We start from the raw sequence: 14,319 nt of genomic DNA, 5'->3' as shown, positions 1-14,319 counted from the left end.
TATACCTACTGGTCATTTCTTTGTCTCTGGATCAAATACTTTTTTCCCTCACTGCATATCTATATTTATCTGTAACAACATTTTATGGTATCTTTAAATTTAATGATTGCTCCAAGCACTATAGCCGCTTGAGTCCATTGCAGTTGTTAAGGTAACCACTACAGAGCACTTTAGTGCTTATAGAGCTTGGAGTATTTTTCTAAAGAATATTTTTATGCCATTTTCTTGCCCCCCATCACCCAGAAAACATAAATATATATATATATATATATATATATATATATATATATATATATATATATATTTTATGTATGGTCAAGATCACCTAAGTAGATAGCAGACTATCTCTCGGTAGTTACATTTATTCGAGCATAGACTTGATTTATTCTGCATGAACTATAGATATAAAAATGTGAAATTCTCGGTACCTCTTTTTCAGCATCTTCCAATTTCTTTTTCTTACTTTCAGGCATTAAATCATCTAACCAGCTTAGGTCCCGTTTGTGGAAAAAAAAATCCATGAGTTTCCTAACGAATACCAAAGCTAATACCTGCGTAGAAATACAAATTAAATGTTAAATGTACAAAATGAAGACTACATGAAGTGGATAATGTGCATTTGAAATGATGCAGCTAAAGCAATTAAATACAAAGGGCTAACTTAGACAAACCAAATTTAGCTTTTTCTGTAAAACAAATATATAAACAAGGTTATTCACTAGAGTGTGAATTGTTGGGATTTCAAAGGAAATGCCAAACTTGAATTTTATTTTAAGTCAGCTATGCTTCCTGTTCAGCTACTTTGGCCTGGAATTTGAAATTTGCCTTAAATCAGTAAATAACGCTAGTAGTTCTCATGTGGTCAATAGATTCCTTTGTTTATTTGGTTTCCTCTTTAACCTTCCTAATAGCTCAAAGTGTTTAATTGTAAATGAATAATATTTTGTTATCTGTTTTGTCTTTGTTGGAAAAAGTATAAACACAAATTAGAGAAAAAATTTAAATATTGGAGTGTCAAACTTTTACTTGACCTGGTAGTAATTTAGAATTTTGGGCTAAAACAACTGAACTATAAAACAGCCAAGTCAGAGATACTTTGTTTTGGAAAATTGTCTGTTTTAGCTGAAAATGTGCAATACCTAGGTGAATAGCCAAGGTTCCTTGTTTAGCCTTGTCCCAAAGTAATTTGCATAGTCTTTACAAAAAACAAATATACATGCTACAAAATGTTGGGTACTATATCTGTTATAATTTCAACATACTAGTTTATTTCTTACCATCATTGGAAAAACGATGGCAGCACGAGATGCCTTAATCACCCACAATAACACGAGACAGCTCAGCTGGATAACAGTGAAGAGATGGACTTTGCGAAGAGGAACATGCCGTAGGTAGATGAAGTCCGGCTGGTGCTTGGCTGGCATCCAGAAAAGCAGGATCCGATCAAAGAACTGTGGAAAGCACATGTTCGTGTGTCAAACGCCTGATGCTGACCTAATACAAACTAAAGATCTTCTTGTCCAAGTTCTCGCTTTTAACCCTCTCACCAAGAAGCGGGGCAGCAGCAGTGAGACCAGCTCATCACGGGATATAAGGTAAGTAATATACTTTAATTAACCAATTCTGGGGGGTCCAAACATCTAAATAGTGAGGAGGACACTATAGCATTAGGAAAAGAAGCATACTATTGTGTTCCTTCACCTTACACAAAAATGTGAGTGTAGTATTATTATTACTTTAATATTATTATTTTTTGACCCCAGTAAATGCTTAAACAGAATTGCTGCTCATCTCAAAACACTGTCAATAGTAATGCACTATTAAGCCCAATTTGTTTGTTGAGAATATTTTACCTGGATTCCCTTTAGTGATGAAGCTCCCATGTAAAGAAACACTCCATAAAGGACTGGCATAGGAATAAACTTAATAAAAAAGAAAAAGAAAAAAAATTTTACTTTTTTATTTGGAAAGAAAATGTTTGTTTAAAATTAGTATGCGTGCTTTATTTGAAAATACTGAAAATATACAGAGAATATATACTCAAAAATGTACACAGAAGAAAATAGAAATATTAGATTATCTGATTTAAGTGGACTTTTTAATATATATAGTTAAATGGTTTATTATGTAACTCTATAAATCGAGCAACCAGCATTTCACAAAATGTAAATTTGCGATACAGACTATTCATGAATGTTAGTTTTTTTTACATTAAGCAAGTTTTGTTTTAGGTGAAACGGTAATCAAAATTGCATAATAATCAGGTTACAAAATTCTGCTTGCTACATTACCTGAAGAACCCTTGTCATGAAGACAGATGAACCCATGAGAACAAAAATCATAAGTCCAGTAACCCTTTGTTCACGGATTCCCAAAAATTTGGGCTGTTCTCCTGGTGCCGAACATTCCGATTCTAACTTTAGGCTGTTCACATGAGTAATGGAGAGAACAGTGGCAGCCACAAACCATGGTAGGCCCATGACTGAACAAACACCAAGCATGAGTCCGACCATGAGAAGATCAAGGTGATAACCACAGCCTTTCTGTAAAAATATAAATAAATATAAATAGAGATTGCAGCAGTAGATGTCTAAATACATAATACCTGTTGACATGACTACACTACACATATAAAATAGCACATTATCTGTATTTGTTAGCTCATTCCCAGTTTAGCTATTCTATTAACTTACTCGGAGGACTTGGTGAGTTCTGCTTTGTTTATTCCTACAGATGGACCAAAGTATTGGGACACCTGACCAACAGGGACTTTTATGACATTGCATTCTGAATACATAGACATTAATATGTCCCCCCTTTGCAACTATAACAGCTTCCACTGTTCTGGGAAGGCTTTCCACAAGATTTTGGATTGTTTTTGTGGGAATTTTGCCCATTCATCTAGTGTAGCATTTGTGAAGTCAGGCACTGATGTTGGACGAGAAATTTACTGCTTTTTACAGCCCCCAAAATCCTCAGTTCTGGGTGGCTGGTATTCATTTTGTCCTTTTATGTGCATGAGGCATGTGGTACACAGCTCTAAAACACTGATCAGATCACAAAACAATGAACTTGGCTGTGTATAAACTGACTTGGAGCATCTCATCCTGGTATGGCAGGATTCTGCCTACAACTGCACACAAACCCTCTTAACAGTGCTGTGAAGGACACATTAAAAAGGATTAATTTATTTATGTATTTTTTGTCGGCATTTTACTTGATGCATTATGTATATATAAAATGCATTACCTATTGGATCTAATTTTGAATAGACAATCCTAAACACTCTAAAATGGAATAGCCAAGGAATTCTTAAATGTACTGTGCTAGACTGTATGAGCTCTCCAGGTTTCAACCCTTTTAGTAGGAATACCTTCAACTTGTGCTCTTTTCTGTTGATAATGACAGCAGTGATCTGTTGGTCCATAAATATAAGAATGGTACACAGCAGGGATGGAATGATAGCAGCAACTATGGTCCACCAAGGATTTGGTCCTAAAGGATTGACGAGCCACCCACGATCATCTCTAGTGGGCTACAATAAAGCCAACATATAGTTACTGCACTGAAAATAAAGTATTATCTAAATTGGTCATTATTTATCTTTTATTTTTGTAATCTGACCATATACTCATTGCATCAGCTATGCTATAAATACCAATAATTTCAAACGTAACACCCTAATCATACTACATAAGATTTAAGGGTGAGATATTCATGGAATTCATCCATTTACTATTACGTTTGTAGTTTGATGGTTTGATCTGCTTTATTAGTCTCCGGTTACATTAACGAATATTAACATTCAAATATAAGAAATCGGGATTTGCAAAAAAAACAGCATCAACAAAATCAAAAGAATTTATATAACTTTGTATTTCAACCTCATGTTGACCTTCTGTGTATATTAATAGCTATAGGAATATTTGCACAAAGAGAAAGGACTGCACCTCCCCCTACCCCGCACTAGCAATCATTGGTTATGTGTCCCCAAATCGTGCATTTTAAACAGCTCTCACTTTTATAGTTAGGTTTTGCAGGGAGAATACTGACGGAATATCAAATGCTCCATCCCTTCTTAAGGTAAATGTGCATTTTCAAAGGATGGAAATACCTACAATCGTCTGTATGTATATATGTATGTGAATACACACACTATGTATAAACGTGCATGCATTACTAATAAGTGTGTATTATATGAAAGTGCATATAAAATAGGTGTACATTAAAGAGCATCAATTCAATCTGTACATTGTGCAATAAGAAATGCTAGTAGAAGTATAGATTTTAATGTAAAGCTCTTTAAAAATATTGTCCCTCCCCTGCCTGTCAATGAAATCCTCAACATCAGACCTGTGTGCCCATGCAATAGATTGAGTGACAGGCGGTCCTCTTGGTCCCTGTCACTTTGTTACTACACCAGCTGGCACTTGCTGGGGGAGTATGGGTTGCACTGATGCCAGTGTCCTGGCATTGAATCCAGCATGTTAGTATCAGCTGAGGGAAGTGATCTAAATCACGCCACACTCACACACAGCCAAACCCATATACAAGCACAGTCAGTCACACATACACACAACATACCTTTACCAACTCCACACATACATATCACATTTAGACAACCAACACAATCACACTCAGCCAAGCCCACGCAGAATCACACTCAGACAAAACCTGCACAATCACACTCAGCCATCACACACATCCCACTCAGGTTTATTGCATATGGGTAGCAAGCAGGGGTGATAAGGTGGGTACTTCTTTAATTCTTGTACTGGGCCTAGTTACGTCCCTTCACATTAGTATTATATCTGCCAAATTATGCAGATTCTGAGTTGGTTAAATGGATAAAAAATATCACCACCTGTTCTGACCATAATGATCTGCTAAGATCATTAAATAGACAGTTTGCCTTTTTATAAGTTTAGGTGAAAATCAGAAATATCTGGCTTTACATTTTTTATTTTTTATTTTCTCCACTTGTTTTGTGTTATAGCTGAAATTTATTCAACACTTACCAATATAACTTAACCAAATGCAAAACTTAGTTTTTAATGAATGTATCTATTATTATTATCATGTATTTACTAATTGTCAGATTGGTGAATATGATGCAAACATCTCTCAACATTCACACACCATACTAGTTTAATATGAATTATAAAAAAAATAATAATCCGTAGGCATTCTTTGGTAGACTGCAATCTATTTCACATAAAACAATAAGTATTTACCTTGAAGTCACTGGGCACCTGAAGTTTTGGAGATGGAATTCCAATACAATAATCAAGTATAACCATAGTCATGATAGTTAAAAAGACAGCAAAGTCACTGATAATAGATCGCACCTAAACAAACAAAAAAATCTATAGTTAAATATTATGCATAGATACATTTAGAAATATTTAGGCTTGTAACTTAATCTCCAAAAATAATCAATGGGTGAAACTGAGAGTAACAGTCTATGCATTCAACAATAATTCATTCAACATTAGTCTACATATAAACATAGGATAAGTTGCAAAATTAGGTAAGAAACAGGGTTTTTTTTCTTTGCAAGTATTTGGGCAGAATTTCATAAATTGGGTCTTTTCTAGAAAGTGACAGAGACATTACTAGTTTCTAAAACACACCTGGGGTGGGGTTTAAGCCGAAATGAAAGAGAGAGACACTGAGAGAGAGATGGAAATAGGTCATGACGCATCCCCATGCAGATGTTCTTCAAGGTCTCAAAAAAAGTGTATCCAGAAACAATTACATGCTGCAAGTAGCCAGGTATTCAATGGGGTCCATACTACCTAATGGAAGGGTGTCAGAAAAGTTCTGTTCTCCATCAAACTCTCCTGACAGTCACCTGGGAGGCACCAGCTCATTTCCCCTAAGTAACCTGGGCAAGCACTATACTTATAATCTTTCTCCACCAGCTGTTGAGATCCAGGGTGGACGAGCTCTAAATCCTTGGCTACAGCCCATGAAAGCCTTGCTTCCTGCCAATTACACCTATGCAAAGTGTTAGCATCCTTTTAAAAGAACAAATAACAGTTCAGCATTCCTTCTTAGTTCAAATGTGATAAGTACCCTTCAGAATAATCATAATAGATGGGTGGTGCCTGCTTAATATATCTGGAACCTGATTTCCATACAAGACAATAGTTTACATGTTTTATACTCAGCAGTCATTTTATCGGGGAGTTATTACTCATTTATTCTAGAATGCATATCAAGGTTTCGCTAGATGTTGGTGGCTCGCAGACAGTGTACAGTTATGTATAGTCAAACATGCTAAAATGCGATCCAATATGTTAATATCAAACTGGTATGGGATACTAAGGTGGAACGGGATCTCTGATACAGGCATGATAATGTGGAAAACTGAGGCTAGGAACTGGAACATTAAGACCTACTGGTTGCAGACTAGAAGCAAATACAGAAATAGGTTGGGGTGGCAACAGGGGCACAGCTGACGGGGAGGAGGAATGTAAAAACAATCCAGTAGCAAAATGGAGATCCCTGTGGCCAACTTAATTTGGCTTTCATGTTGAAGTGCCTTGCAAATTAAAAGCATAGCATATGACAGGGGTAGGGTAAGCAACCTTTGATACTCAAAATATAGTGGACTACATCTCCCTTGACGCTTTGCCAGCATCATGGCTGTTATAGCATTATTCGAGAACTTGGTTGTCCACAACATCTGAAGTGCCAAAGGTTGCCAAACACTGGCGAATGATATTGAATTTGATTGGTGGCATTCATCCTTCACATACTCCACTGTCCTCCTTACATGTGTATGTGAGGAAATGAGGAAGAGGTCATGGTGTGCACCCATTGTACAGCAGTGAGACAGAATTGGTTCACAAGATTTCTCAGTACTAATATTCATCATACCTTTGTTGGAAAATAACGACTAAATTTGAATTGCTTCAGTGTTGATGATAGTGTAACAGTTGTAAAGAACAAGATGATTGACCAGAACAGAACGTCTGGAGCATAAGGGCCTTCATGTCCACAGGCTCTTCCAACAAAAACTCCTTTGTACTCATGGCAATCCTAACAGGAATGGGGGGGCAGATGTTAATTCTCTGTACATGCTGTGTGCATGTTTTGTAGTAGAAATGAAAAAGCAAGTCAGAACAAAAGGTTGAACAAAAAATGCCTTTATCCACACATCACTACGTCATTGACACACTGTCAGACTACAGACAAGCACCACTGTTGCAGCCAAATAAGCTAAAAGCAGTGTACACATTACATACGTTTCCAACATTTAACCTCTTAAGGATCAAAGTTTGCACTTTGTTTTCATCTTGCTTTTGCAGTTAAAAACCTTATGCTAACATTATCTGTTTCCTTAGCTTTGGCATCTCCCTACAGTTGTTAATTAGGTTACAAGTTATGTGGCACAGATCATCACTGATCGATATAATCGTATAGTAGACAATCAGTGGTTCTTAAAGAGTTAATAACATTACTTTCAATTGATAGACAGAGATTTCAAATGTTCAACTCCATCTTTACAATACAGTTCTGGCTTTCTTTCCATGGGACATTTAATGGTTAGGATATTCTAAAGTAGAATCATTATTCTTTGGAAATTCCATCACTGCATTAAACTTTTATAATGACCTATAATGTCAACCTTTTTAATGTGATGCTCTGCTGTCTTTTAAATGTATGCTAAAGATATAGCAAATGACATCGCAATTAATTCACAAAAACATGTTAATGAGTTAACATGAGTTAGTATGCACGGACATTTACAGTACTTCTCTGCTAGATGCTTGAGCAAACCTCAAACATTAGCCCTAAAACATTTACTGTGTATCTGTTCTATTGGAGATATTAATAAAAAAAAAATAAAAAAATTGGAGGGTTATGCTGAGGACTATCGGTATAGGTAAATAACAATCACATAGCTTGAGTAACAAAATAGGATATCTATTCATATCATCATAACATTTATAACTATTATTAGATATATCTGCATTTTTCAGTTCACTTACATGGACAGTGAGGTTTTCCCAAGAAATTTCTGATGCAGTTTTATTTATGTCCCTCCAATAATTCATGGTTTCATTTGTGGGGTTAAGTGGCTCCGTGCAACTACACCTAGGAGAGGCAAGAAAATACCTTGGGACATAATTCCAAATATAGATAGAAAGCAAATTAATTGTACAATTATACCAAATAATTATAAATTACTTAAAAATAAAATGTAAAATACTGCATGCAAATGTAATCCTATATTTCTTATGTATAAAGAAATATGATAAAGAAAACCATATTATGAGAATGGTGTAGTTGGATGGATTAGCACACTTCAGTAAAGTGGCAAAAAAAGGTGTGGCGAGTTCCCTTTAACCCCTTAAGGACCAAACTTCTGGAATAAAAGGGAATCATGACGTGTCACACACGTCATGTGTCCTTAAGGGGTTAAAGGGACACAAGCAAATATAAATCGAATGGATCAGGATTTATTCATTATTTGTTATCCTTCATTTTGATCATTTGATCTAAAAACACACCAAATACCAAGTAAGGTTATCTCCCGTCCTGAGTCGGATGTGACCTGCTGTGCAGTGTTAAAATAATGGTTTGATAAACAAACCCTGTAACATTACGTCATTTTTCTAATGGCCTCGTCATTTTTGAGATTCATTATGTCCAACTAATGGAGCCTTGATCTAAAAAGAGCAAAATCTGATGGATTAAAATCCTATTAAAAATATTTCAGAAATATTTCTAATTAAATGGTTGGATTTGAAACCTCGTATCACATACTTTGGATGATCCAACAAATTACTGTAAATGAACTGATGTACGCAACCTTAGATGATTAATTGTTAACCTGAAAAGTTTATGCACATCACATACAAATTCTGGGAGGCAAATCAACACGATTTCACTTCACTACCTCCCTACACTTGTCATTATTTCTGTGTTCCGATGTCCTTTTTTTCGGTTCATCATTGTACCTGCACCACCCATTTCTAGAGAACAGGCATTTTTTTAAGTGGACTTACCTTGCAATGTTCAGGGTTCTATCTTCAAGCTGTGCATCCATTTAAATGAATGTATGAATTTCAAATCAGGCACTTGCCCCATACTGCTTGTAAATTGCAACAACGTGACTTTGTGCCCCTCCCCCATACTAAAACAAAATTTAAGTAAATTTGATACCTTCTTCTGTAATGTACAGTACTAAATGCAATTTACCACCTCTTCAAATACAGAGAAGAATTGCAACTAAATGCAAAATCCAAATGTGTAAAGAGAAATAGGTTGTTTATTTCAATGTCAATACTATATGATCAAGCAAAGTCACTCGGTAACACCAGTAAGTTCCCATATTAAAATAATGCACTGCAATGAATTTGTATTTGAGGGCCAAAGAAGGAAGAAAAACGTTACTAAAATGAGTTTGCTTTTACAAGTTAATATTTTGAATGGTACTGGGAAAATTCAAGCTATGTAAGCCATGGAAAGTTCAAAATTGTATTTTGTAACTCCGTTTAATATAAAACTTAAATACAAGAAATCTACTTCTCTACAAAAATCTGGTACACAGCATAACTGATTAATTGATAAATGAATTTGCAGTATTTTTAACTCAAACTAATATATGTTAGAGTTTGCACTAATTCGTGCTTGTTGTACCACAAACATCTCCAAAATGAAAAGTATTTTTTTGATTTCTGTATTCAAAACTACTTAAATTAAATGTAGCTATATTTTAAGGTTTATTGAGTGATTCAAGTGAAAGGAAAAGGATTAGCGGAAGCCATGTACGCATTTATTGTCTATTAAAATCATATCAAGATTTGCAGCATTTTCTAATAGTTTGAATTTTAGAGATTTCTAAATATTCCCCCTTTTGCTGGAAATCAGAACTTATAGAAAAAGGAGGCTGTACTTACGAATACTGTGTTAGAAGTTCCAAATTATTATTCATGTTGATTGGATGTTTCTCACCTAGTTGAAAGAGCTTTTCTAAGGCCTCGTAAATGAAAATGATGCAGATGAGAGCCGCAAACGCTTCCTCGGTAAACCGCGTAATGTAACACACAAGGGAACTTGCATCCGTGGCAACCAATACTATGCAATTAAAGGCAGTCCAAAGACCTATACTGGCTCTTAAAGAGAGGTACGACAGCCCATAGTCCCTGCAAAAACAAATATATATTTAATAAAATAAAAACTGTGATATCTTAGAAAAACCTAGATAAAAATGGAAAAAAAGACACCTAGCAAATTATAAAGAAAAATAAAATTTAAAATATAAATACACAGAAAATCTATAGTATTTAGCTTCTATTTTGAAAAATCTGAATGGTTTTGATGATATTTTTTTAAAAACTAATTGGTAATACAGAAAAGATTGTTATGAAAATATATAACTTATAACTTACTTGCAAAATTTGAATAATATTTTTTCGAACACCAGAACTGGTCCTGTACTTCCCAAAATTGTAAGGGGCTGGCCACCAAACAAAGAAAAGGCTATCCCAGTCATTGAAGCTCCAAACAGTGACTCTATAGCACTCTAAATTAAGTGAAACAATATACATGCATGTGTTTATTTATCCACAATATTAATAAAAGTCTACATATTATTATTTATTTTTTTCAGAAAGTTGAATTAGGGTACAACACCTACTATACGACCTTCAGTTGCCTCTCCTAGAAGACCTCCAAAAGTGATAACAGGAGACATACAAGCACAGTAAAGAAAGAGAAATGATGCCAAACACTGCAAGCTAAAGGCGTCCCTGAAGTCACTCCAGTAGAAAGGTGCCTTCCTCTTGACATCTAAAACCAGGCCACCAAAGAACCTAAATTAAAAAAAATATGTATATTTATTTTTTCTTCTTGAACACATCAATGCACTCTCATCAATGAACAGGAGAGTTGAATCACTAAAGAACTATCATCTAATATCTTGATTATTTTACCTTCACAATAAAATTAGTCAAGGACAACTTAGATATAGGTATGACTAACTTCAGATTTATGCTACTTTTCCCTCTTAACATCTTCTATTACAGATAATGCATTATCTTCACAAATCTCCTGCATCTTCTCTTTTATTCCTACTCCCCATCAACTGATCAAAGCCTCTATCACCACTAATATAATTTATTTTTAATGTCAACTGTTATTGTTACATGAAACCAACCTTCCTGTTCTTTGCAGCTCAGGTCCACTATGCCCCTCATGTTCCTCTGCGTCACCAAGTCCCGCTGTTCCATTTGGAACTCCTGGAGTTTTACGCTTCTCCTGAGATAGAAGAAGAAAAAGGCATTCAAGAGCAGGAAAACAATGCAGTGCCAATATATTTTACATGTCACAGATAGAGATGTCTCGAACATAAAATTTTCCGTTCGCGAACGCGAATTTCCGCAAACGTTCGCGAACGGGCGAACCGGGCGAACCGCCATAGACTTCAATAGGCAGGCGAATTTTAAAACCCACAGGGACTCTTTCTGGCCACAATAGTGATGGAAAAGTTGTTTCAAGGGGACTAACACCTGGACTGTGGCATGCCGGAGGGGGATCCATGGCAAAACTCCCATGGAAAATTACATAGTTGATGCAGAGTCTGGTTTTAATCCATAAAGGGCATAAATCACCTAACATTCCTAAATTGTTTGTAATAACGTGCTTTAAAACATCAGGTATGGGGGCGTGGTCTGACCGCCGACAGTGATGGCAGCCTAGGCGAAGAGCTCTGCGCCCTGCCAGACCCGAAACGCCGAGCAAAACGCTACTCACCCCTGCCAACGATTCACAAACCTGCTCGCCGCAGGAGGGACACGCCAGGGAATGGCCACACATAAAAAATCTGGCAAAAAGCCGAGGGAAGGGACCCCCTCCGTCGCCGAACTCCTCGCGACGCCCAGGCCGCATGCAATCAAAGATGGCGGCGGCCAAGTGAGCGCGGGCTCTCCGGACTCCCCATATACAGGAGAAACCGGGCACAGACCTCCACAGACGACCAATGCAGAAATCCTGCACTCCATAGCAGAGGTAAGACACTATCTGGCTGGGGAGATAGAGAGATCAGCAAAGGAGGTTAAGGATGAGATTCAATCAGTGGGCCAGCGCACAGAGGCCCTGGAATGGAGGATGGACCACGTGGTGGCAGCCCATAATGAAGCAGCCTCCACCACCAACCACCTAATCACTAGGGTGGCTGAACTAGAGGCAGAGCTAGAAGATGCCTCTAATAGGTCCCGCAGGAATAACTTGAGAATTAAAGGCATACCTGAAAGAATAAAAGACGCAGATTTATTAAATGTACTGCTGAGGCTGTTTAAGGATCAATTGCCTGCCATACCGGAACACCTATGGACCATAGACAGGGCGCATAGAGCGCTGAGAGCCAGAGGCCCACCTGACAGCCCCCCTAGGGATGTGATAATGAGGTGGCACTTTTTCTCCACCAAAGAAGCGATTATTAAAAGCGCACGCCGCCACACCTACACACTGGAAGGCTCTACTCTCCACCTTTACCAGGACATAGCACCTGCCACATTAGCCAGGAGAAGGGAATGGAAGCCCGTTGCCGACCTAGTCAGGGCAAAAGGCCTCAACTTTGCATGGGGACACCCCTTTAAAATGCTGGTGTTCAATGGACCGCGACCAGCTATACTCCTGCCCACGGCGGACCCTAAGGCCTTCCTCCGTGGATTAGGCATAGAAGTCCCAGAGGATTTCCGACTCCCCCAACGGGGGACCCAAGCACTAGGCCACTTGCCCAGGGATGAGGCAGGCTTGGACGGCGGTGCACCATAGGGGACCCCAGGGGACCTTCCCTCTACCAAACATTGCCAACTATCAGCCAAACTCACCCTAACGAAATCCCCTCCCGCACAAACCAACACGCCGAGATTCAGACTTAAGTCATAGAATATAAAACAAAAGTAGACCACTAAATTGAACACAGACGGCTACAGCTGCGGAACGCATACTTTCAAACGAAACAAGCACAAGAGACAATAGTCAACGATATAACGTATGTAACTGTCAAGAAATCAAGACATGACATGAGATAGACGAATTATGACCACACACCACAGTACAGCACCTAGGGGCTGGAGGAAGGACATTGTGAAAAACAGCTGGAACGTAATATACCCGAGAGCCTGCCTGAAACGCAGGGGACTGGTATTGAATGGGTAAATACGCATCGTCCGTTAAAATACAATGCAACACTACATGAAGAAAAACGACGCAGTAAAAGAACGGCTACCACACTGACCCAAGACCAAAGACTTAAACTGCTGAGTAGAAAAGAAAATGTGTGAGGACGAGAACACACTTATACAGAGGACCCACTCTTGTCTGGCCCGTCCAAGAATTCACCGTGCTGCACAGTTTAGTGACTCTTATACCGATCATTTACATGCAGGACAGTGCCGGAGTCCACTGCTGAACGGGACTCTGGTTCACCCCCAGGCATATGGACAATGCACAGGGTCATTGAAAATGCTGCAACTACGACCACAAACGCAAGTGCACACTCCTACTCCCCCCACCCCTCTTTATTACTTTATGATTTTACTATTTTCTGTTTTTCTGTTTTTATGTATAATCTCAGTACTTAGGGGGAGCTCAAAGGCTTCCTGGAGATGACGGAATTTGGGGGTTATGACGTAGGCTACCTGGTGCATACAGGGTATAGGGTAAAGCTCAGAACCCCATATTTAACCTCATTCCCCCAGACCCATTACCGGGACCCCCTCCACAGAGGCGATTGAAACTTCTTAGTATCTCCAGCCTTCCCTGTTCTCCCCTGCCCCACCCCCATCACTATCTCACGGGACGTGAAACGGAGTAACATGACCCCCGGCAGCACTGACATAGATGGGACGACGCCCCCTCCCCCTTGCCGACCCTGAACGGCACCCGGGTACGGGGATTAGAACATTAGAGGGGGGACTAGGTTTAATAGTTTTGAATGTACTCAATGTAGTATTTATCTCATGTTTAATGTTTCATGCAACTTCCGTATGTATTGATTGTCTACTCATGGTCAAATAAGCTTGCTTCGTAAACGTATTGTAACTCTGTGTACACACAACTGATTTGGTATGAGAATACACACATCCCTTACCGAACTTAGCAGGGAATTGACGTTTATATCCTATGATATCTTGAAGCTCGGGTCTTCGGCAGGGTGCTCGGCGATTGTCCCCTCCGTGCTACTTGAAGTACTCGCGGAGCGGACAACCACCCCCTGATACACCCGGCACGAATAAGACCGGAGTGATCCCCTACCTCCCCGTACTGTACCTTCCCACCCCTCCCCTTCCCCTTACC

The 14,319-nt window shown here is 38.3% G+C and overlaps 1 protein-coding gene across 5 annotated transcripts in view; it reads right to left on the bottom strand.

Moving 5' to 3' along the window:
* SLC4A10 (solute carrier family 4 member 10) overlaps positions 1 to 14,319 on the bottom strand; it is a 170,092-nt gene that overhangs the window by 15,399 nt on the left and 140,374 nt on the right. For 4 of the 5 annotated variants that reach the window (XM_063429670.1, XM_063429671.1, XM_063429669.1 and 1 more), the window contains exons 11-22: positions 11,174 to 11,274; positions 10,655 to 10,829; positions 10,407 to 10,540; positions 9,915 to 10,160; positions 8,001 to 8,106; positions 6,886 to 7,047; positions 5,235 to 5,348; positions 3,374 to 3,535; positions 2,292 to 2,543; positions 1,854 to 1,922; positions 1,278 to 1,451; positions 429 to 551 (exon numbers count right to left, since the gene is read on the bottom strand). In XM_063429670.1, the coding sequence (XP_063285740.1) occupies positions 429 to 551; positions 1,278 to 1,451; positions 1,854 to 1,922; positions 2,292 to 2,543; positions 3,374 to 3,535; positions 5,235 to 5,348; positions 6,886 to 7,047; positions 8,001 to 8,106; positions 9,915 to 10,160; positions 10,407 to 10,540; positions 10,655 to 10,829; positions 11,174 to 11,274 (1,818 nt within the window). Of the gene's footprint in view, positions 1 to 428; positions 552 to 1,277; positions 1,452 to 1,853; positions 1,923 to 2,291; positions 2,544 to 3,373; positions 3,536 to 5,234; positions 5,349 to 6,879; positions 7,048 to 8,000; positions 8,107 to 9,914; positions 10,161 to 10,406; positions 10,541 to 10,654; positions 10,830 to 11,173; positions 11,275 to 14,319 lie in introns of those variants that run through there. The other variant, XM_063429673.1, reaches the window with a different exon arrangement.

This window comes from Pelobates fuscus, chromosome 8 (genome assembly GCF_036172605.1).
Source record: "Pelobates fuscus isolate aPelFus1 chromosome 8, aPelFus1.pri, whole genome shotgun sequence".
NCBI lineage: Eukaryota > Metazoa > Chordata > Amphibia > Anura > Pelobatidae > Pelobates > Pelobates fuscus.
Note: the sequence above shows the minus strand (reverse complement) of the source record. Positions and strands in the feature narration are given on the sequence as shown.